At 37.5% G+C, this 22,623-nt stretch overlaps 1 protein-coding gene across 4 annotated transcripts in view; it reads left to right on the top strand.

The window, feature by feature from the left end:
- The window catches only part of LOC127870437 (rabankyrin-5-like), a 75,045-nt gene that overhangs the window by 5,475 nt on the left and 46,947 nt on the right, over nt 1–22,623 (top strand). For 3 of the 4 annotated variants that reach the window (XM_052413041.1, XM_052413031.1, XM_052413037.1), the window contains 9 exons: nt 3,601–3,790; nt 5,486–5,607; nt 9,627–9,762; nt 12,874–12,997; nt 14,293–14,442; nt 15,267–15,432; nt 15,833–16,037; nt 16,724–16,853; nt 18,132–18,237. In XM_052413041.1, the coding sequence (XP_052269001.1) occupies nt 3,601–3,790; nt 5,486–5,607; nt 9,627–9,762; nt 12,874–12,997; nt 14,293–14,442; nt 15,267–15,432; nt 15,833–16,037; nt 16,724–16,853; nt 18,132–18,237 (1,329 nt within the window). Of the gene's footprint in view, nt 1–3,600; nt 3,791–4,429; nt 4,573–5,485; nt 5,608–9,626; nt 9,763–12,873; nt 12,998–14,292; nt 14,443–15,266; nt 15,433–15,832; nt 16,038–16,723; nt 16,854–18,131; nt 18,238–22,623 lie in introns of those variants that run through there. The other variant, XM_052413049.1, reaches the window with a different exon arrangement.

Raw genomic sequence — 22,623 nt, 5'->3', positions numbered from 1 at the left:
AGCCCACATTTATCATCAATGTTATTGAAACTTTTTCCGAATTGTTTTCTTTAAAATATTTAAGGCGAGTTCGAATCTGGTTCACATGTTCAAAAACTAGGTCACCAGGTCAAGTATATATTTAATTTTTAGCTCGGCTGTTTTTGTAGAAAACCTGAGGTATTGTCATAGCCAGCTCGTCGTGTCGGTCATTGTGTCGTCCGCCATGCTAAAACCTTCACATTTTGTTAAGGTTTTGAACATTAGCTCTAAAATCAAAGTGCTTCAACCTACAACTTTGAAACTTCATATGTAGCTGCACCTTGATTAGTTCTAGATGCCACATCCATTTTTGGGTCACTAGGTCAAAGGTCAAGGTCACTGTGGCCTCTGAAAAAAATAATTCTGACAAGCTTTCATTTATTCAAAACTGCACCCGCAGCTGAGCGTGGCACCTGTTATGGGGTGCTCTTGTTATATATAAATTAACCCATTCCCACTCAGAAGCAAAGTGAACATGGCACATGGCTATGCTCATCAGTATCAAAGGGTTGGAAATAAAGCCTTATAACTTGAATCTTGTCACAAAGGTCTTTCATTTGATTTAATTTTACATTCTAAGGGATTACATAAGCATCAAATTATGTTTCTAAGTGGGAATGGGTTAAACATCATAAATGAATACTATTTGCTTTCCAATAGGATGCAGATAGAAATAACAGCTACTTTAAAACACTGCTTACATTTTTGTCTTATGTATTTTCTAACCAATTATAAAATCAGTATGGGTTGTCAAGGATGTAATAAATACAATGAATCACTGTGATAATTCTTTGGGGGTTGAGACAAATTGGACTATACAAGCTGTTGCCTTACAAGTATCATTATTAGTACTATAGTCTTTTAGAGCCTTAAAATTTTTTAAAAAGTACCACCTTCCCATGTAAAAAGTATATACTGGAACCCACATTCCACAACAATATAACTTACATAAGGATTTTTATGGCCTGGATCGAAAGATCGGGGGCATATTGTTTTTGGCCTGTCTGTCTGTCATTCATTGTGTGTGTCCCAAAACTTTGACATTGGTTAAAGTTTTGCAATAACTTTTGCATTATTGAAGATAGCAACTTGATATTTGGCATGCATGTGTATCTCATGGAGCTGAACATTTTGAGTGGTAAAAGGTCAAGGTCATCCTTCAAGGTCAAAGGTCAAATATATGACTTCAAAGCGGCGCAAAAGGGGGCATTGTGTTTCTGACAAACACAAATCTTGTTTACCTGTGTTATAATTGCTCATGTAAAAGAATGAAATCTAGCTTGTGATATTATTCTTATATTATTCTAATTATCTTGCAAGCGTTCATAGATTGCATGGATGTTCAACATTCTTATTGTAGTGTGCTTGTTTTACATAAGAAGATGATGTTTTGCTCTCGGATTGATTTTTTGTTTTTAGCTCACCTGAGCACAAGGTGCTCATGGTGAGTTTTTGTGATCGCCTTTTTTCCGTCATGTGTGTTGCCACGCGCGGCATCAACATTTGTCGTGTTAACACTCTAGGTGCCACATTTATTGTCAGATCTTCATGAAACTAGAAAAACATGGCCACCAGGGGCGGGGCATTTTTCCTTTTATGGCTAAAGTAAAACCTTGTTAACACTCTAGATGTCACATTTATTGTCCAATCTTCATAAAACTTGGTAGGAAAATTTTGTTCTTACGATATATTGAGTCCGAAAATGGTTCTGGTCTGTTGAAAAACATAGTCGCCAGGGGCAGGGCATTTTTCCTAATATGGCTATAGTTAAACTTTGTTAACTCTTTAGAAGTCACATATATTGTCCAATCTTTATGAAACTTGGTCAGAACATTTGTTCTTATGATATCTGGACTGAGTTCCAAAATGGTTTTCGGTTAGATTACACTTATTCTGATTCCCATAGGGTCCCATTATAAAAATGACAACTTTCAGTGCATTTTTCTTGCCTTTCTGACATATCAATTTTTCCGTACCTGGTATCATTTTAAAGATGGATCTGTCCTCTTCCAATAATTGCAATAAAAAACATACCGTCTCACAACTTCTAAGAAAGTAAATCGCTGTCGAATGCACCCACAGTAGAAAGACGTGTTTTGGAAGCCTAATTTCGATGAAAGCCCCAGACAATACAAAAGACATCCCAAAAGTTCATCTTTTAAGTTAGCTTCCATTCGAAGGCATCAAAGTACTCCAGACACATACAGGATATTACAAAAATTAATAACCAAAAAAGACATGTCTCACATTGTTAAATGGTTTTATTCAAGAAGAGAAAAGGAACCCTTAAGAAATAGGCACTACTTAGGGATACATAATGATTTAGTGTAATGTAACCTTTCGTCTGTTAAGAAACATGGCTGCAAAAGGGCGAAGCAGTTTTCCTTATAGGGCTACAGTAAAACCTTGTTAACAATCTAGAAGTCTATTTTATATCCAATCTTCATGAAACTTGATAAGCACATTTGTTTAATGATATGTGGGCTGAGTTTGAAAATTGGTTTCCGACCCTTGAAAAACATGGCCGCTAGGGGGCCGACCATTTTCCTAACATAGCTAAAGTAAAACCTTGTTAGTGCTCTTGAAGTCTTTCTAGATTCAAGTCACGTTTATGGTCCAGCCTTTATGAAACTTGGTCAGAACATTTTTTCTCATGAAAACTCGTCTGAGTTTGCCTGGGGTAGGGGGAATTAACCTTATTTGTCTTTAGTAACTCAAGAAGTCATATTTTTATGCCCCCGAAGGATGGCTATAGGTTTTGAACTGTCCGTCCGTCTGTCTGTCAGTCTGTCCATCCGCCAGAAAACTTTAACATTGGTCATAACTTTTGCAACATTTAATATAGCAACTTGATATTTGGCATACATGTGTATCTCAGTCATGGAGCTGCACATTTTGAGTGGTGAAAGGTCGAGGTCATCTTTCAAGGTCAAAGATCAAATGTAAGGCTTCCAAGCGGCGAAGAAGGGGGCATTGTGTTTCTGACAAACACAACTCTTGTTAGTCTCATCTTCATCAAATTTGGTCAGAACGTTTGTTCTAATGATATCTGGGCTAAGTTAAAAGATGGGTCCAGTCAGTCTAACAACATGGCCGCTGGAGGTTGGGTAATTTCCCTTATATGGCTAAAGTAAAACCATGTTAATCCTCTAGCATATATTTTGGCCAAATTTTATTAATGGTTTCAGAAACATCTCAAAGCAGTTCAGTTCCCAAAATTCTGAGGTGAACGACCATGGGCCTCTGGCCCCCTTGTTCAATTTAATCCTCACACAATTATAATGCTGTATCATCAATACTATGAACTTTAAAATACAACAAAATAAACAAACAACATACACTTTAAAGCTTATGACAAAGAATTAAATAATGGAACATTTTCAGAAGAATACAATTTTGTCATAAAATGCATAAATCATAGTATTGTTATATAATGTACATGTACTAGTTTTGCAAGGTTATAACATGATAATTGTCAAATTTTCATTTCTTCCGCAGTAATAAATTGATAGTAAAAGAATATCTTTTTGATGTGCATAAGTCTTGAATAAAAAGTTTCTTTGTCAATGGGTGGTTCAGGGGAAGTCACTAAGCTGCAGAACCATCTGCGTCTGCTGCGAGAGGAGTATGTCAAGCTGCAGAAGCGGCTTGCAGATGTGGAAAAGAAGTACCAGGTGCTCTCTGCATCAGCAGGTCAGAGTGGAGACAATAATTTCGTGACCCGTCTTCTCAATACCGTGGCTGACTTGTTTGATAAGCCACTTTACAGGTACGCATTTAAATCATATATTAGTTTTCATTGTGAACTCTTATTTAAATTGATGACATAAAGTATTGCTTATGTATGTCAAAGTTGTTTCTTCTTGCTTCGACTAAACCCTGGAAAATATTATAAATAATTTATGCCAAAATAATGCCATGTCAATTTTTGTTGTTCATAATTTCCTAATTCATTCTTAGTTGATTAAAAACAAAGCAAGTCAATTCTATTGAATGTTTGTATTGTCATTTCACTGCTGTGGCTTTGCTTATTCCTTATGCAGTGGAATGTATTTAGCATGAATATTTCTGAGCTTAAATCTGTTTTGATGTCTTTAAATGTAAATAATAAATAACATTTGCTCATTTCAAGTCAAATTGCATTTTCTTCATAAGCATGCCTTTGTGATTTGGTTAAAGCTCCCTCCCTCCCCCCCCCCCCCCCCCCCACCCCACCTTCAAAGCAGACTTATAGTACTTGCACTGTGCAAAAATTCCTGCCTCAGCCAATTTTACCATAAATTGATTGATTTAAAAATAACTTGGCACAAAATGTCAACTGACATAAAACAATGTGTTGTGTATAACATGGCTTCCCTATCAAGCGTCTTCTTATCTTAGCTTATCCTTATCTTAATAGTCAAGGTCACTTTGACTTGAAAGTTATTAGATCAACTTTAGCCAAAGAAATACCTGTCCAAACTGGAAGTGGTTTTCAAGTATGAAATGTGTAACTAACTTACCACAAATGACCAACTTAGGAGATAGCGTGTTGGATGTAACGTTGTTCAGGTAGGTCAAATTTGGCAACCAAAATTCGTTTCTCAGCCATAAATTTTCCATAAACTGCTACATTAGAAAATAACATGGCATAAATGTAAACTGTCATAAAAAACATCTCGGGTTTAAAATACATCTCCCCCTTGCCCAAAGGTCAATATGGCCCTTAGAAGTAAAAGATCAAATATGGATAAAAAAAACTAAAACATTCCAATCTGGGCCATAACTTTGCCATATATTGATGGGTTCAAATAAAATGGCCATAAAAAGCCTTGTTTTTTACATTGGTCGAGTTTTGAGACAAAAGCAGTATGTTGGTGCATCTGCACCATTTGAACAAATCTTCTTGATGATAGCGGACATCTAGCTTGTTTTTATACCATTTACTTATCAGTGATCTGACCTTTTCCAGATGAACGGACCACTTTTTTTCTATTTAAGGGTTGTGATTGACATTTCAGTCACCTGGCTGTAATAATTGAACTGGTTTACTTGTTTTTTAACCAATTAGCTCATCTTGTTGAACTCTCTGGTTGTACTGAATTGACTATCGTTTTTATGCCCCCGGCATTCACATGCGAGTTGCCTGTCTGTCCTTCGGAAGTTAATCCAAGATAACCATTTCTTATAACATCAGTTATGCCTCCTTCAGAGTTTTGATACTTGAATGGATGTTGTATTGGAACATTATCAACATCCCCACATATCTTGACCTCATGTTGACCTTAACACTGATTTACTTTTGACTCAAACTTATAGAAAAGGGTCAATGAATCAATACTTACAAGGCTTGAACTTGTGTAATATACATTGTACCTTTATTGAATGTAGCATATTGTTAATGTACCCATTGACTGTTCTGGTTGACCTTTAAGTGACTTTGTTGAACTGACCTGGTTACCTCATGTTCTGTTTGACCCTTCAGTGACCTGGTTGTGCATCTGGAGGGAGGTCATAGTATCCATGGACACCGGTTTGTGTTGGCTGCCAGAAGTGACTGCTGGGGCGTAGAAGATCTGTCTAAGGTGGCAGAACTACACATAACTGGTATCACTTGCTTGAAATTGAACTGTACTATAGCATCACTGTTGTCATGCAAGTTACTAAGAAGCATTTCAGTAACCAGATATCAGGAACATTCTCAATTAATTTTGCTTAACTGAGAAGTTGATAGCTGAGTTTCCCTCAGTTTCACTATCAATAATGTCAGTCAGCTCACAAACAAATGTAAATATAAACTTTAAGAATGTGCACATATTCTTCCTCGACAAACACAGGTTTTTTTTTGTTTTTTTTGTTTGTTTTTTTTTGGTTGAGTCAGACTTGAAACTAGATAAAACCTCCATGCACATAAAATTAGAAAAAAACTGCAAGTTAACTCACAATATTGACTAAACTTTGTGTATGATGCTAAGCCAGTTGTTATTCAAGTCATTAAAATTATATTATTTAACAAGGGTTTGACTTAAACTAATTTTCTCTGAGAAGTAACTCCTCTTAGTTTCAAAATTAACGAGAAGTATGGAGAAATATTAAATGCTTTTTAGCTCACCCGTCACGAAGTGACATGGTGAGCTTATGTGACGGTGTGATGTCCGGCGTCCGTATGTGCGTGTGTGCGTCCGTCCGTCAACAATTTGTTTGTGTAGACAGTAGAGGTCACAGTTTTCATCCAATCTTTATGAAATTTGGTCAGAATGTTTATCTTGATTAAATCTGGGTTGGGATTGTATATGTGTCATCTGGGGTCGAAATCTAGGTAACCAGGTCAAAAACTAGGTCAAATAACTGAAAAATCTTGTGTAGACTATAGAGGTTGCAGTTTTCATCCAATCTTTATCAAATTTGGTCAGAATGTTTATCTTGATGAAATCTGGGTTGGGATTGTATTTGGGTCATCTGAGGTCAAAAACTAGGTCACTAGGTTAAAAACTAGGTCAAATAATAGAAAAACCTTGTGTAGACAATAGAGGTTGCAGTTTTCATCCAATCTTTATGAAATTTAGTCAGAATATTTATCTTGATGGAATCTGGGTTGGGATTGTATTTGGGTCATCTGGGGTCAAAAACTAGGTCACTAGGTCAAAAACTAGGTCAAATAATAGAAAAACCTTGTATAGACAATAGAGGTCGCAGTTTTCATTCAATCTTTATGAAATTTGGTCAGAAACTTTATCTTGATGAAATCTGGGTTGGGATTGTATTTGGGTCATCTGGGGTCAAAAACTAGGTCACTAGGTCAAAAACTAGGTCAAATAATAGAAAAACCTTGTGTAGACAATAGAGGTCGCAGTTTTCATCCAATCTCTATGAAATTGTTTATCTTGATGAAATCTGGGTTGGGATTGTATTTGGGTCATCTAAGGTCAAAAACTAGGTCACTAGGTCAAATAATAGAAAAAACGTCAACAATTTGTTTGTGTAGACAGTAGAGGTCACAGTTTTCATCCAATCTTTATGAAATTTGGTCAGAATGTTTATCTTGATAAAAACTGGGTTGGGATTGTATTTGGGTCATCTGGGGTCAAAAACTAGGTCACTAGGTCAAAAACTAGGTCACTAGGTCAAATAATAGAAAAACCTTGTATATACAATAGAGGTCGCAGTTTTCATCTAATCTTTATCAAATTTGGTCAGAATGTTTATCTTGGTGAAATCTGGGTTGGGATTGTATTTGGGTCATCTTGGGTAAAAAACTAGGTCACTAGGTCAAATAATAGAAAAACCTTGTGTAGACAATAGAGGTCGCAGTTTTCATCCAATCTTTATGAAATTTGGTCAGAATGTTTGTCTTGAAGAAATCTGGGTTGGGATTGTATTAGGGTCATCTGGAGTCAAAAACTAGGTCACTAGGTCATATAATAGAAAAACCTTGTGTAGGCAAAAGAGGTCGCAGTTTTCATCCAATCTTTATGAAATTTGGTCAGAATGTTTGTCTTGATGGAATCTGGGTTGGGATTGTATTTGGGTCATCTGGGGTCAAAAACTAGGGCACTAGGTCAAAAACTAGGTCAAATACTAGAAAAACCTTGTATAGACAATAGAGGTCACAGTTTTCATCCAATCTTCATGAAATTTGGTCAGAATGTTTGTCTTGAAGAAATCTGGGTTGGGATTGTATTAGGGTCATCTGGAGTCAAAAACTAGGTCACTAGGTCATATAATAGAAAAACCTTGTGTAGGCAAAAGAGGTCACAGTTTTCATCCAATCTTAATAAATTTGGTCAGAATGTTTATCTTGATGAAATCTGGGTTGGGATTGTATTTCGGTCACCTGGGGTCAAAAACTAGGTCAATAGGTCAAATATTAGAAAAACCTTGTGTAGTCAATAGAGGTCACAGTTTTCATCCAATCTTTATGAAATTTGGTCAGAATGTTTATTGTGATGAAATCTGGGTTGGGATTGTATTTGGTTAGTCAGATGAGCGATTCAGGGCCATCATGGCCCTCTTGTTAAAGAATATGAGAATCTGAGTACGCCTTGTTGAAAACAAAATTTTGATAATCTAAGTAAGCTTTGTTGAAAATAGACTATTAAGAATCTGTGTAAAACCTGTTGAAAATAGACTTTTAAGAATCTGTGTAAACCCTGTTGAAAATCAACTTTTTAGAATCCGTGGAAGTCCTGTTAAAAATAGACCATTGAGAATCTGTGTAAGCCCTGTTGGAAAATAGACCATTGAGAATCTGTGTAAGCCCTGTTGGAAAATAGACCATTGCGAATCTGTGTAAGCCCTGTTGGAAATAGACCATTGAGAATCTGTGTAAGCCCTGTTGGAAATAGACCATTGAGAATCTGTGTAAGCCCTGTTGGAAATAGACCATTGAGAATCTGTGTAAGCCCTGTTGGAAATAGACCATTGAGAATCTGTGTAAGTCCTGTCGAATTTATACCATTAAGAATCTGTGTAACCCCTGTTGAAAATTGACCATTAAGAATCTTTGTTAGACCTGTTTAAAATAGACCATTGGGAATCTGTGTAAACCCTGTTGGAAAATATACCATTAACAATCTGTGGAAGCCCTGTTGAAAATAGACCATCAAGAATCTGTGGCAGCCCTGTTGAAAATAGACCATTGAGAATTTGTGTAAGTCCTGTTGAAAATAGACCATTAAGAATCTGTCTAAGCCCTGTTGAAAATAGACCATCAAGAATCTGTGGAAGCCCTGTTAAAAATAGACCATTACGAATCTGTCTAGGCCCTGTTGAAAATAGACCATTGAGAATCTGTGTAAGCCCTGTTGGAAAATAGACCTTTGAGAATCTGTGTTAGCCCTGTTGGAAAATAGACCATGGAGAATCTGTGTAAGCCCTGTTAGAAAATAGACCATTGAGAATCTGTGTAAGCCCTGTTGCAAATAGACCATTGAGAATCTGTGTCAGCCCTGTTGGAAAAATAGACCATTGAGAATCTGTGTCAGCCCTGTTGGAAAAATAGACCATTGAGAATCTGTGTAGGCCTGTTGAGAATAGATCAGTGCATGCCTGACAGGCTGTTCCAATTTGTTACACTTGTTTTGCTTCACACATCTTAGGTACAACCGTACATGTGTATCTCATGTGCATCTCAAAACTTCAGCATGTTTTCTAGTGATTGTTCTTGTATTTTGCAACATATATACAGAGAAGTTTTTTTATGCCGGTAGGGTGGCATAAAGCAGTTGAATTGTCTGTCATTCCGTCAGTCAGTCAGTCTGTCTGTCCGTCCGAAAACTTTAACATTGCCCATAACTTTTGCAATATTGAAGATAGCAACTTGATACTTGGCATGCATGTGTATATCATGAAGCTGCACATTTTGAGTGGGGAAAGGTCAAGGTCATCCTTCAAGGTCAAAGTTCAAATATATGGCTTCAAAGCCGCGCAGTAGGGGGCATTGTGTTTCTGACAAACACATCTCTTGTTTTCTATTGTATCTGTATTTGTGAATGATTTGCTCTCACAGTTAGTCAAGCACTTTTATGGGGTATTTGTGCAACTCATTAACATTAACTGACATGTACAAATATAGCATACTATTTTACAGTCACCTTTGTTCATGAGTATTTCCTTCTGTTATCCAGACATCCAATATAAGGTGTCCTATGCCTTGATGAAGTGGGTGTACACAGATGACATTAACATAGAATCTGACAGCGGGTTTCTACTGGACCTATTACGAGCAGCCACTAGATTTAAACTAGAACATCTGCGACAGAGGTTACTTGGATGTTTGTTTTGTGCTGGTTGATATATCTTGACAAAATTGTAGTGATGTTTAATTTGTTTGAATGAGTACTTTTTCAAGAACAACTATTCCGTAAGAGTTATGTCTGATTTGATTTAAGACAAATGGTTCTTCTATAAGACAATTTTTTTAGTGCAACTATTCACTGACTAGACCAAGCCATACTGCTCAACCAAATATTGGCTTCCTTGTTTGTGTAATGTGCTAGTTAAGGGAAACATGCAACATCCCCATATTACTGTTTTATGTAGAGATATTCCTTAGAAACTATTTCATATGTTTGTGTCGTTATGCAACATTATTGACCAAGTTCCAATTTGAATTTATAAAAATGCACAAAAAGTTATTATGGTAAAGGTTAGTGTGCAACAAGTACATATTTCTGACACTATTATCATCAAGGGAGGTCACTCACCAAGGCACATAACTCTGATCTGCAATTTTTCAGAATTATGCCTTTCTTTGTGCTCAAATTCAGGCTAACATTTGCTTGAAACATCTGTATATCTCTATGTCTTCTATAGATACACCTGTGTTCAGGGTCAATATAAACAGTTACTTACGGTAATGCCAACTTATATAACTTTAACAGGCTTTTTAGCAGATTAGGGATTATGTCACCATTTAAACTTTAAAAAATCTGGTTTATGTGGGCCTGAAAGTTGACATTCAGGTAAAAGTTTGCATGCAACAATTACACCTATCAATCTGTGTCACAGATATTCAATTCAAACTTTTTACATTTGTTCTTGATTGTCATGGAGGGTTGATGGCCAAAAAAATGTTGCAGACCTGCAATTTAGGATAATTATGTTCATTTTGTTCTACAACATTAAGAAAACTTTTTTCTTTGAAACAACTCCCTATCTCAATGTGTAGTATGCCTATTATTATGAAACTTTACATGTTTTTTAGGCTCTTTATATACAGTCATTGACCTAGACCTCTTATGTTTAACAGCCTTTAAGCAGAAATGTGCCCTCTTACCTACTGTTCTCTGGAAGGTCAGTTGAAGGATTTCTTGCAAGTTGAAATTCAGGTTAAAGCTTTCAAGCAACAATTTCATATTTCTGTCACTACTACAAATATTGAATTAAAACTTCATGCCTTTCTTTGGGATCATCATGCAAGGTCTCTGACCAAGGACCATAGCTCTTACCTGAAATTCAGCGGAATTATGGCCTTGTTCTTTGAAAATTCTGGTAAACGATTTCTATCAAATACTCCATATCCATTTGTCTACTACAGACGTTGAAATATAACTTAACAGATCAGAGTTTGTATGAAGGGTCCCTGACCAATATCTATAATCTTGACCAGACTTTAAGCAGGATTTTGCCACCTTTTACACTAAAAAAGTTAGGCTAAATGCAAGTTATGAAATTCATATTAAATTGTGCATGCAGCAAAAACTTATCTTTGTTACAACTTAACCCTTTCCCACTTAGAAGCAAAGTAAAAATGGCTTTGTTGAAACAGCATAAAACCAGAACAGCTTGCGAGTAACTCACAGTCTGTTTGGGTTTTATTCTGTTTGCTGCTCATCAGTATCTAAGGTTTGGAGATGAAGCCTTAAAAACTTGCATATAGTAAGTAAGGCTAAAATTAAATATAACTTTGCAAGGAACTACAAATGTGTGAAAATACATATCTAAGTGGTAAATGGTTAAGATATTCAATTGAAAGGTCACACATATCTTGGTGATGATCATGTGAGGTCTGCAAACTTGGCATATCATGCAGTTCTTTCTGTAGAATATTCTGTACATAGAACATTCAAGCACATGTTATTTTCTGTACCTAGAACATTCAAGCACATGTTATTTCTGTACCTAGAACATTCAAGCACATGTTATTTCTGTACCTAGAACATTCAAGCACATGTTATTTTCTGTACCTAGAACATTCAAACACATGTTATTTCTGTACCTGTACCTAGAACATTCAAGCACATGTTATTTCTGTACCTAGAACATTCAAGCACATGCTATTTTCTGTACCTAGAACATTCAAGCACATGTTATTTTCTGTACCTAGAACATTCAAGCACATGTTATTTTCTGTACCTAGAACATTCAAGCACATGTTATTTTCTGTACCTAGAACATTCAAGCACATGTTATTTTGCAACAACTCATCTCTATATGACATGAAGACCTAACATTTTGTCATTTGTGGCAAGGTCAAGGTCATTGAAGCTGAAAAATAGCTACATGTTCGCGCTTAATTGACATAAGGGAGAATGGAGATATTGTGCTGAAGTTGTGTATGAACGTAGGTTACAGACTGATCTAGCTAGGGATTGCACTTTGGATCAGTGGGAGTTCAATATTACTAACAATTAAAAAAAATAATTTTTTTATAACTTTAGATTCAACTGTGATAATTGTACTGTTAATATTTTGTGTGTTGGCGGTGTACATGCAGACATTAGGTGGAATTGCATTTTGGGCCAGTTTGATTCAGGTTATTGTTAATAAAATAGAAAAATGGTTTCCACTTATTATCTTGAGTTTGGATGGAGGTATGATGCTGTAATTTTGCGTCTATGTATCTTACTTGTGGACGTTGCTTGCTAAGTGATTTGAATTAAATTGAATGGTAAAAATTTGACAATATATTGTCAGTTTCATGATTTAATGCATACATTTTCATCTATAAGTTTACTTGCAATATATAACTTCTTCAGATATTTAACATCAAATATGTCATTGTGGTCATAATATTAGGTGACTGACAGGAAATGTACATTGCACTATCAAAGCAGAAGAAAAGTTGAAAACACTGTCTTGGGACAGCTGTTGTTCTTGTTTCCTGGTACCCTTCCTGGCTCAACAAAAGTACTTGTTTGACTTTACGGACCCAAGTTTTTCATATGTTTACCTTCTATACTGTCATTGGAAAAAGTGTAACGCTTAACAAATAAAACATATCCACTTTGCATTTGTGTAAATTTTTTAAAAGATCAGAGAACACAAAATAACAAGTTTGGCCTAATTTTAGACCCAGGATAATTTGCCATCCTTCGCTTGTTGATTTTGAATGTTAAGAGTGAAGTTGAAACATTTACTGCATAACTTCAGGTGTGAGAACGGCTTGATGTCATACGTGAATATGAAGAATTGTATCCAGTTCTACCAGACCGCAGAGGAAATGAATGCTGTACTCCTGAAGAGCCACTGCTCTGAACTGATCTCCAACCACTGGGTATACTGCTTTTAAGTTGAAGTTTTTGCAGGACTTCAGTAAGGGAAGATTTGGCTTTGTGTTATTGTAGTTTAGGCCATATTTTCCGCTCCTTGTTTCTTATTGGCCTCTATTTACTTATTTAAAGTTCTGATCATGATATCATTAGCTTTAGAAATTTGAAGTAAAATGAGCCTGGCTCTGTGAAAAGGGGGTTTAATGCACGTGTGTAAAGTGTCGTCCCATATTAGCCTGTGTGGTCCGTACAGGCTTATCTGGGACAACACTTTCAGGCAAAAAATGTCGTCCATGACTAGCCTGTGTGGACTGCACTGGCTGATCTGTAATGACAATTTACACACATGCATTTAACCCCATTTTCATTGAATGCAATTATTTGTATAAGGCTTGGTGAACATGAAAAAGTGCCATATTTAAAAATATAGATGTCTTTGCATCCAAAGTTTTTGGCTTTTAAAATGCATTTTGCAAAAAGTGTACTTTTTTGGTACTTGCAAAATGTGAACATTAAAATATGATATAAATGAGTTAAGTTTATTGTATACTCTTATCAGGAGCATAATGTGGCTCTTGCATTGTTTTAATATAAAGAAACATGCGGTTCATGTTTATCTCAATGTTTTGGTTTTGATAAAAAAAATTACACATTTACTTTTGACCCCTTGTTTTATTTACATGTAAGCAGACATGTATAACACTTTTGACCCATTGCCTATGTTTTACATGTAAGCAGACATGCATCTCACTTTTGTCCCATTGTCTATGTTTTACATGTAAGCAGACATGTATAACACTTTTGACCCATTTCCTATGTTTTACATGTAAGCAGACACATATCTCACTTTTGTCCCATTGTCTATGTTTTACATGTAAGCAGACATGTATAACACTTTTGACCCATTGCCTATGTTTTACATGTAAGCAGACACATATCTCACTTTTGTCCCATTGTCTATGTTTTACATGTAAGCAGACATGTATAACACTTTTGACCCATTGCCTATGTTTTACATGTAAGCAGACATGCATCTCACTTTTGACCCATTTCCTATGTTTTACATGTAAGCAGACATGTATAACACTTTTGACCCATTGTCTATGTTTTACATGTAAGCAGACATGTATAACACTTTTGACCCATTGCCTATGTTTTACATGTAAGCAGACATGTATAACACTTTTGACCCATTGCCTATGTTTTACATGTAAGCAGACATGCATCTCACTTTTGTCCCATTGTCTATGTTTTACATGTAAGCAGACACATATCTCACTTTATACCCACTGTTGTTTAGAATGACTTCACAAGCGAGGATTTCGCCACGATGCCTGCAGCCCTGCTGTACAAGATGTTTAAGGCAAAGACAGACTACCCACTGCACACTGCCATTAGGGCCAGACGGGAGGACGTGGTGTTCCTCTACCTAATAGAGTTTGATTCACAGGTAAGATCTACTGTTTAATGTGCTTTTTTTCAGCGTGGAAACACTTAACAAATGAAATGCCTTCAGCCTTCAGGGTGAACACTTTGGAGGTCTTGTTCCTTTTTCTCATAAAACTTGATTGTGTTGGGGAACTCTCTAATATGTATGGGCCGTGCTATGTGAAAAAGGGGTTTAGTGCATGTACGTTAAGTGTCCTACCAGATTAGCCTTTGCTAATTAAGATTAGTTGGCACAGGCTAATCAGTGACGACACTTTCCTATTTAATGATATTTTTTAATTCAAGAAAGTCTCTTCTTAGCCAAAAATCTACTTGAAGCAGAAAGTGTCGTCCCTGATTAGCTTATGTGGACTGCACAGGCTAATCTGGGACAAAACTTTACGCTTCTGCATTAAACCCCTTTTTCACAGTGTGTGGCTCATATGACAGCTTATGAGCATCAGATTCTGCACCTGTGTTATTACAAAGTCATGCTGTGGTAGTCTTTCTCGAGTAGTAAGGTAAGCTTATAACTGGCAACGAGTCTTTAATTGCTCCAGATGATATGTGTCTTGTTCTGAGAAAATTTGGCTTAATGCATGTGCGTAAAGTGTCGTCCCAGATTAGCCTGTGCAGTCCGCACAGGCTAATCAGGGACGACTCTTTCTGCTTTTATGACATTTTTTGTTTGAATGAAGTCTCTTCTTTGAAAAAATCCGATTTAGGCGTAAAATGTCGTCCCTGATTAGCCTGTGCGGATTGCACAGGCTAATCTGGGACGACACTTTACGCACAAGCAGTTTTCTCAGAACGCGACTCATATTTGGCTATTGTGGTTGTTTCCAGTTGTCCGTGAAGCTGAATGAGGTCGATACAAAGGGTGACCTGCCCTTGGACCTGGCACTGAAGTCACGACAGGAGAGCATCGCCCAGACCCTGATCAGTCACCATGTGGACACGAGTCGTCGTGACAACACAGGCAGGGCTCTCCTCCACAAGGCCATTAAACGAGGTTATGGTCCACATTGTTGCACTACAGTTAATAACTATGTTAACCCCTAATAGTTTCAAATGCGGTTATATTATGAACAACACAAACTTTTAAATAAATTGAAGTTTTACTGTAAGATTATTTTGTTTCTTCTCTATTATAGGCAATCAGATGTGAAACATTAAAATAATATGGCATATGTTTGTTCAATTTTTGCACAATTATTGAAGATTTTATGTTATTATTTGCTCTTTGTAAAACATTTTTTTCTATTGAAATGATGTAGGTAATATATAGTCCATATTCAAAAACATTATGTGCATGCAAATTGTCAGCGGAGACAGAAAGTAATTGGACTATTATCCATCATCATTATGTTTTGCTTTTTCATTACACATAGTGTCAAATGGTACTATTGCAGGTGACGAGTTTTCGTCCATGTTTCTCATCAAGAACAAAGCGGACGTGAACATGGTAACACACCTGGATAAAGAGAGCCCTCTTCACATGGCAGCCAGTTTAAACCCCGCACTGACCAGCGAGGAAGTGATGGCAGGATTGGCCAGAATCTGTGAGCTGCTGCTGGGCACCGGTGCCCATGTGAATGCACAGGACGCTGCAGGAAGGCAAGGGTGGCATTCTTTCTGTTGTTCAAAATAGCAATGACTGGGACAAATGTCAGACATATCCCCTTGTGGACATATGCCGCAGTGTGAAAATAAAGACAAGCAGACAAAAGCCCTCCTGAATGTATGCTCATTGAAACAAATGCCACCCTGTCAAATTAAAGTCTGGCAGACAAATGCTCTATTGATTGTCTGAGAGGCTCCCGATTGTGATTCTGATTGTACAGGAGCTCGGCAGGAAACCCTAAAGTGCAATCATTGTTTGGCGTCAAACATTAATGAAATAGGTTCAATAGATTAAATAAAGCAGCATCAACCTCCAAAATTAAATCAGTAGCACTTATCGAATGGAAGTTCCCTTCATTTTGGCTTGATAGTTTTCCCACTTTTTTGGAAGTCCACTTGCTGTTACATACTTAAGGAGACAGTGTATGCATAGCATTCGTCTTAGTAAGCCACTGTTGAGATAAAGTATTAATAAACATGATTTTTTTTTAATGTACATGATAAAAGGCTTGAATTGCATCATTTGATTCAAATAAAGATGATTATGAAAGACGTTATGATTATTATGAAACATAATATGGGGGTTGCAATTTTTTATTTTGATCCAAATGCAGATTATTATGAAGGATATTATTATACTTGCAAAAAAATGGCAACAACATTTCTTTTTCTTTTGCTAGTACTCCCTTGCATAATGCCATCTTCTGCAAGAACAGACCTGTGTTTGATGTGCTGATCCAGAAAGGACGACCTGATCTAGAGCTGAAAAACGCTGATGGATTCACAGTCTTGTGGCTTGCTTTACAAGAGGTTTGCTTACATTGATATAATAAATGTAATAATAATAATAATAAATATAATAAATTGGCAAAATAAATGTCTCTTGTATTCTCTAATGCAAAAATTCAATGTCAAGGTTGAACTTGAGGTCAATTCTCAAAATATGCGTAGTTTGCATTCTGTGGGGACTGTAACTTCATCATTCAACATTATTCAACTAGCAATTTTAAATAACACTCCGCACATTCCAATGTCACTTCTATAAAATGCACTGAAAGATATGTATGTAACTGCCCTCATTCTGTTTTGATACTTTAATGTTCAGCCAAAGTTGTTTACGAGTAAAAGTTGAAACCCGATGGCTTGAACTTGCCGGGACCGACAACAAAGGTTCGCGCCATCTGAAATTCGAGCCAAATGATTTCTATTATACTTATGTTAACATAATTCTGCAATAGATGTACATCTTCAGTGGAAGAGTATTCATAATGCCTAAACTCTGAATTAATAAGAACCAAGTTTATACTTAATATTTGTATGAATCAATATTTAAAAGCAGTTACACATACAAGCAAATCTGAAACAAATATCATTTAATAAATGTTTATCAGCATGCTTTTACAAAGCACATTTACTGGTACAAGTAAGACACAGAACTAAAAAACAAAACGTGCATAAGCACTACAGGCATATCATTGAAATATTCAACAGCACTACATTAATGTATTTATTTGCCTGTTCTTTTTTTAAGAATTACATGATGTAAATCTGTGTTTTTGTTCAAGGGTTGTCGTATAGATACAAATTTTTTTATTCCATCAAGATGACATTGTACATGTTGTGATGCAGCCATAATAATACTGCATCTACAAAACATGCTTCAAAATGTCATCTTTTACTCAAATCAATCAATGATTGAAACTATGACATTTTTGCAATTATGGCGAGCTTTTAATCAAATGCTCCTAATTGATTAACAGCTTTTGTGACCTGAGGTGAGTTCGTGCCAAACAAACAAAAGAATGTGTGAAAACTGTGACCGGGACTTTGAAAACAGTTCGAGCCATCTGATATTTTGTGCCTTTCGAATTTGAGCCGTCCGACAGAAATTTATATGAAAATATACATATAGCAATGCAAAATAGGTGCTTTGTGGAGAGTTCCAACCAACCAGAAATTTGAGACAAGAAAGTTCGAGCCACTGTACTTAATACAAAAACAAAATTTCAGTTGCTTTTTTTCTTAGACAAATGCAATATATTTTCAGTAGCAATTTTCTTTTTCTGAAACTTGTGATCATGTCTGCAGGGGGAGAGTGTAGATGGACGCACTGAAGACTTGTATGGAGAGAACAGTTTTGCTGCCTGCCTTCTCAAACATGGAAGTAACCCAAACTCCACAGAACCAGACTCTGGTAGGAAGATGTTTGTTTTCATGTTTTATTTCCATTTTGTGTGTTATTTTAAAAGAATAAACATAAACTTTATGTGTGCCTTTTCAATTTGAACAAATTTGCATTGTCTGTATGCCCCCCGCATCAACTGATCCCTAGAGGCATAATATGTTTGGCAGTCATTTAGTTTTTCAGTCTGTTTGTCTATTCTTCCAACTGTCGTCTGACCTTATGAGGTTAATTCAAAATGACACATATTACATCAATAATGCTTTTCAAAGCTCGTTCTAATTTGCCTCTATGGTCAATACTGTCCTGGCCCTGTGGGTCACCAGTTTTTCCATTGACATGGGTTCTCCATAGGTTATACCTGTAAAAGTCTTCTTGTATGAACCCTCGAGCAAAAGGTTTCCATGTTTTGCATGAAGCATCATATAGAGATTCACCATGAAGTTTGTCAATTTATGCCCCTGGGGGTCAAACTGGCCCCTCTGAGTAGATAACCATTTTTATACATATAAATGAGCCATGCTCTGGAAACAGGGGGTTTAGTGCATGTGCGTTTTAATGTCATAAATACTGACCTGTTATCTTATGCTTATACTTTCCAAGGGGAAATAACTCATCCGGAATTTTAACTGGGAATCCGCCACCTCAATACCGTAATACAGGCCAGGTTAAACATAGTGCAATGCAACCTAGCCAAAAATCGGTAACCAACCCTCAATATTCTTTCCGGATCAACCAGGTGTATACGTGTCTTTTACGGCTCTGAATTAAAATATTGTTTTTCACTTGGTTGATTGGGGTTTTGAATAGATAAATTGTGTTATTTATCTTTTTATTTCTCATTCGGATTAATTTGTGTGGATTTAATGGATTTTGTTTCATTTGTAAAAGGTAAGCCATGCTTGTTTTTATCGAACAATGGTTTATTTCTACCATGCTGGGTGTTTTCAGGCGCGAACGACCACGTGCAAAACGTGCTCTTCTAATACATTGCTAGAACGTGCAAAGCATGTTCTTCTAATGTGTTACGAGATCGTGCAAAGCGTGTTCTTCTATTGACAGATTGTTTATCATTTGCCATTGTGTGCAATAATGATTTTAACGTTCCGTATGACAATCTAATTGATCGTCATTTTATTTTTCATCTGTTTTGAATTAAACTTTTGTTTAATTTATGATCTACGGCAGTATTATTATAATTTTCATTATGGTCAAATAATGATTTTATGTGCCGTATGATAATCTGGTCTGTGACCAGTTTATGGTTGAACATGCTTTGCTCTTGTTTTTCATATATTCGACTACATGATGGTCGCAGAAACAAGAGTGGATAAATACCCGGTGACTTCGCAGATCATGGATGATAGTTGCAGTATCAGTCACCGGGTATCGGGCACGATCGCGACCGTACTATGCTAAGTCTCTTAGACAGTCGGTCAACATCAGACCATATGGCGACGCCCGTCAGCCGGTCTTTGCCCGATGGCATTGGTCAAGGACATCGACCAATGCCGGACCATTTGGCATCCGCCATACGGTCATTATCCGGTGACAACACTGGTCATGATATGACCGGTACGTCACCGGGGACGTTGATCACGGACCATTGATCGACGTCCGGTCCGGTCATCGGTCCGGTCATTGATCACCGGTCCGGTCCGGTCACTGGTCATGTCACCGGTCCGGTCATCGGTCCGGTCACCGGTCATGTCACAGGTCCGGTCCGGTCACCGGTCCGGTCATTGATCACCGGTCCGGTCCGGTCACCGGTCATGTCACCGGTCATGTCACCGGTCCAGTCCGGTCACCGGTCATGTCACCGGTCAGGTCATGTCACCGGTCTGGTCATTGATCACCGCTCCGGTCACCGGTCAACAGTCATCAGTTAGGCCTGCCACCGATAACACCAGTCACCGGTCAAGAAGAAGAACTCGGTCTTCTTCATTGAATTATTCTCCTATTCTTCGTTGAATACATCGTCTTCATCAAGGATTAGACATCGGACACGCTCTTCTTCGTCGAGCAGTTCTCATCGTCGCGGCTCTCGTAAGCGATCACGTCGTCACTCACGGAGACGTTATTCTAGAAGATCTCGGTCTCATCGCAGCCGATCCACATCTCGGCCGATCCAGATCTCGACATCGCAGGAAACGAGGACGTCGTCAACCTTCACGTAGACATCAGCGGACTGCATTGAGCACCACTGGATAGTTATCGAACATACCTCTCCTTCATTGAGCAGTTCTCGGCGTTGATACGCTCGTAAGCGATCATGTCAATGCTCACGGAGACAATATTGTAGAAGACAATATTTCCAGCGTAGCCGAACAATATTTCGGCATCGAAGTTATATGGATGTCGCCACTTCTCACGTAGGCGTTAATGAACCTACTGGTCATATCGACGTTCTCCATTTTATTCCTTTAGGAATATCATGTCTCCATTCCACGTGTGATGGTTTTTCTTATGGCATCCACACATGTTGCAGTCACCGAGCCGTAGTTGTATACGAACACTAGTTCGTTTAACATTCAGGCTTCGGGATAAGCTGTTCTTTTCTCCACTACGACTACAAGGACACTTATGCCTATTAATACTGATAATCTACCGTTGTTTTCCGGTTAACATTATCAGATGACTTCGTGGATGGTCATTCTTCTGCACCAGATATTTCCATTCTGACGCAGTTATATTATACCGGTCCCGATCACCGGACATCGGTCACCATTCATCAGTCATATCACCGATCACTGATCACCGGTCAGAATAAGTGATGTCTCATCGCCATCGGATTGGATTTTTTGGCATGATCTTCTTTTCCGAGCAGTGCTTGACATTGATAACAGACCATATGGATTCCACCATTTTTCGGTCTTTAACTGGTAACGTCACCGGTCATATTATGACTGGTCCGTTCACCGGGCTACAGTTACCGGTCATTGACCAGTCCGGTTCGGTCACCACTTACCAATTACCGGTATTCCACTGTGTTTTCATCGGTCAATTTTTAGTATCACGGGTATCGTCTACATTACATAGTTGTATACCCCTGGCTATGATTGTATTGAATACTATATTTTATGGATTCAACAATCTACATGACTTTTTGTGTTTTTCAATACTGATGTTCTACTGGCGACGGTTACCAAATCATGCTATATCTGTTATTTGTACTTCTATCTCAACCGGCTACATGCAGACTAATGGTCTTGCAGATAGATCGGCTGAAGTGGGCTCGGAGACTAGCATTGAGGTCGAACATTACTATTTGACCTCTATTAATTTATGTTCGAGACCCGAAGGATGAATTGTTTTAACCGCCTATACCTGTCGGCTACAGACTTTGCAGTCAGTGTCACGGAACAGTTGGGACACATTAATGACGCTAGCAGGATTAGCAAGACGACATTTGTATCGACTTCTGCTTTTCTATTGCTCCTACGGCAGTGCATATTTTCAAGCTACTGGAATCAACAAGAGTTTTGATACATAGGATTGCTTATCAGATTGACCGCATAGCGGCTACAGTCTTGTAGATGGCTTAGGACCTATTGAACTCAGATTTTAGATCCTAGGATCTGGAGGGACCTCATCTTAAAGTTATTCTTCTATTACACTTCTGGCCATAACAGGCCGTCTTCCGTCTTGATGGATTAATCAAGTCAGAATTTAAGACTTCCATTCATTCTACCGTCAAGCGTGGACCCGCTTAAGGTTACCCCTAGGGTTTTCACCTTTTTCTGCCATCACACCTCCGATTCCGGAGGTACCACTATCAATCATATTTCCGTACTTCGCAAATCGATGACTTCGCGACCTGTATTATCCAGGATTTTAAAGGCGCCTGTTATTGGTTCAAGAAGAGGCTATATTCTGTAGATAGGTCATAAACTTATAAGTGTTAAACACTGTCCTATTCTACCAATTTTCAAGTGTGTTTGGAGTGGGAAAGTTCGGCTTGCCGTGGTTTCTTTGCCCACCCATCCTTGACAAATGGTTCCGGTCACCGGTCGGTATTTACCGGTCCGGTCACCGGTCCTTCTGCTGAGACGTCTTTTCTTACGTCCATTTCAGCTTTATTTTTAAGATAATTGTATTAATCTCGTGATTATTTAATGACACAGATTACCATCTTTTTGTCATTATTTACCACTATTCAGTGGTGTCTAGACTAGAAGATTATCTTGGCAAGAATATAGTTTATTCTACCACAACCTTCCTTACATCTTATACAGATGTGAGCAGATAAGGTTATGGACGATCACATAGAACAACGTATCTTGATTTTCTCAATTATGTGGTATCCTAACGAATATCACCTGCACATCTACATCTTGAAAAGCGAAAATTCTTTTTAGCTGTTTTTCATTTACAACACATTTTCACGATTCCTTTGTG

Source organism: Dreissena polymorpha, chromosome 1 (assembly GCF_020536995.1).
Source record: "Dreissena polymorpha isolate Duluth1 chromosome 1, UMN_Dpol_1.0, whole genome shotgun sequence".
NCBI lineage: Eukaryota > Metazoa > Mollusca > Bivalvia > Myida > Dreissenidae > Dreissena > Dreissena polymorpha.
The sequence above is the reverse complement of the archived record's forward strand: the minus strand, read 5'-3'. Positions and strand labels throughout refer to the sequence as shown.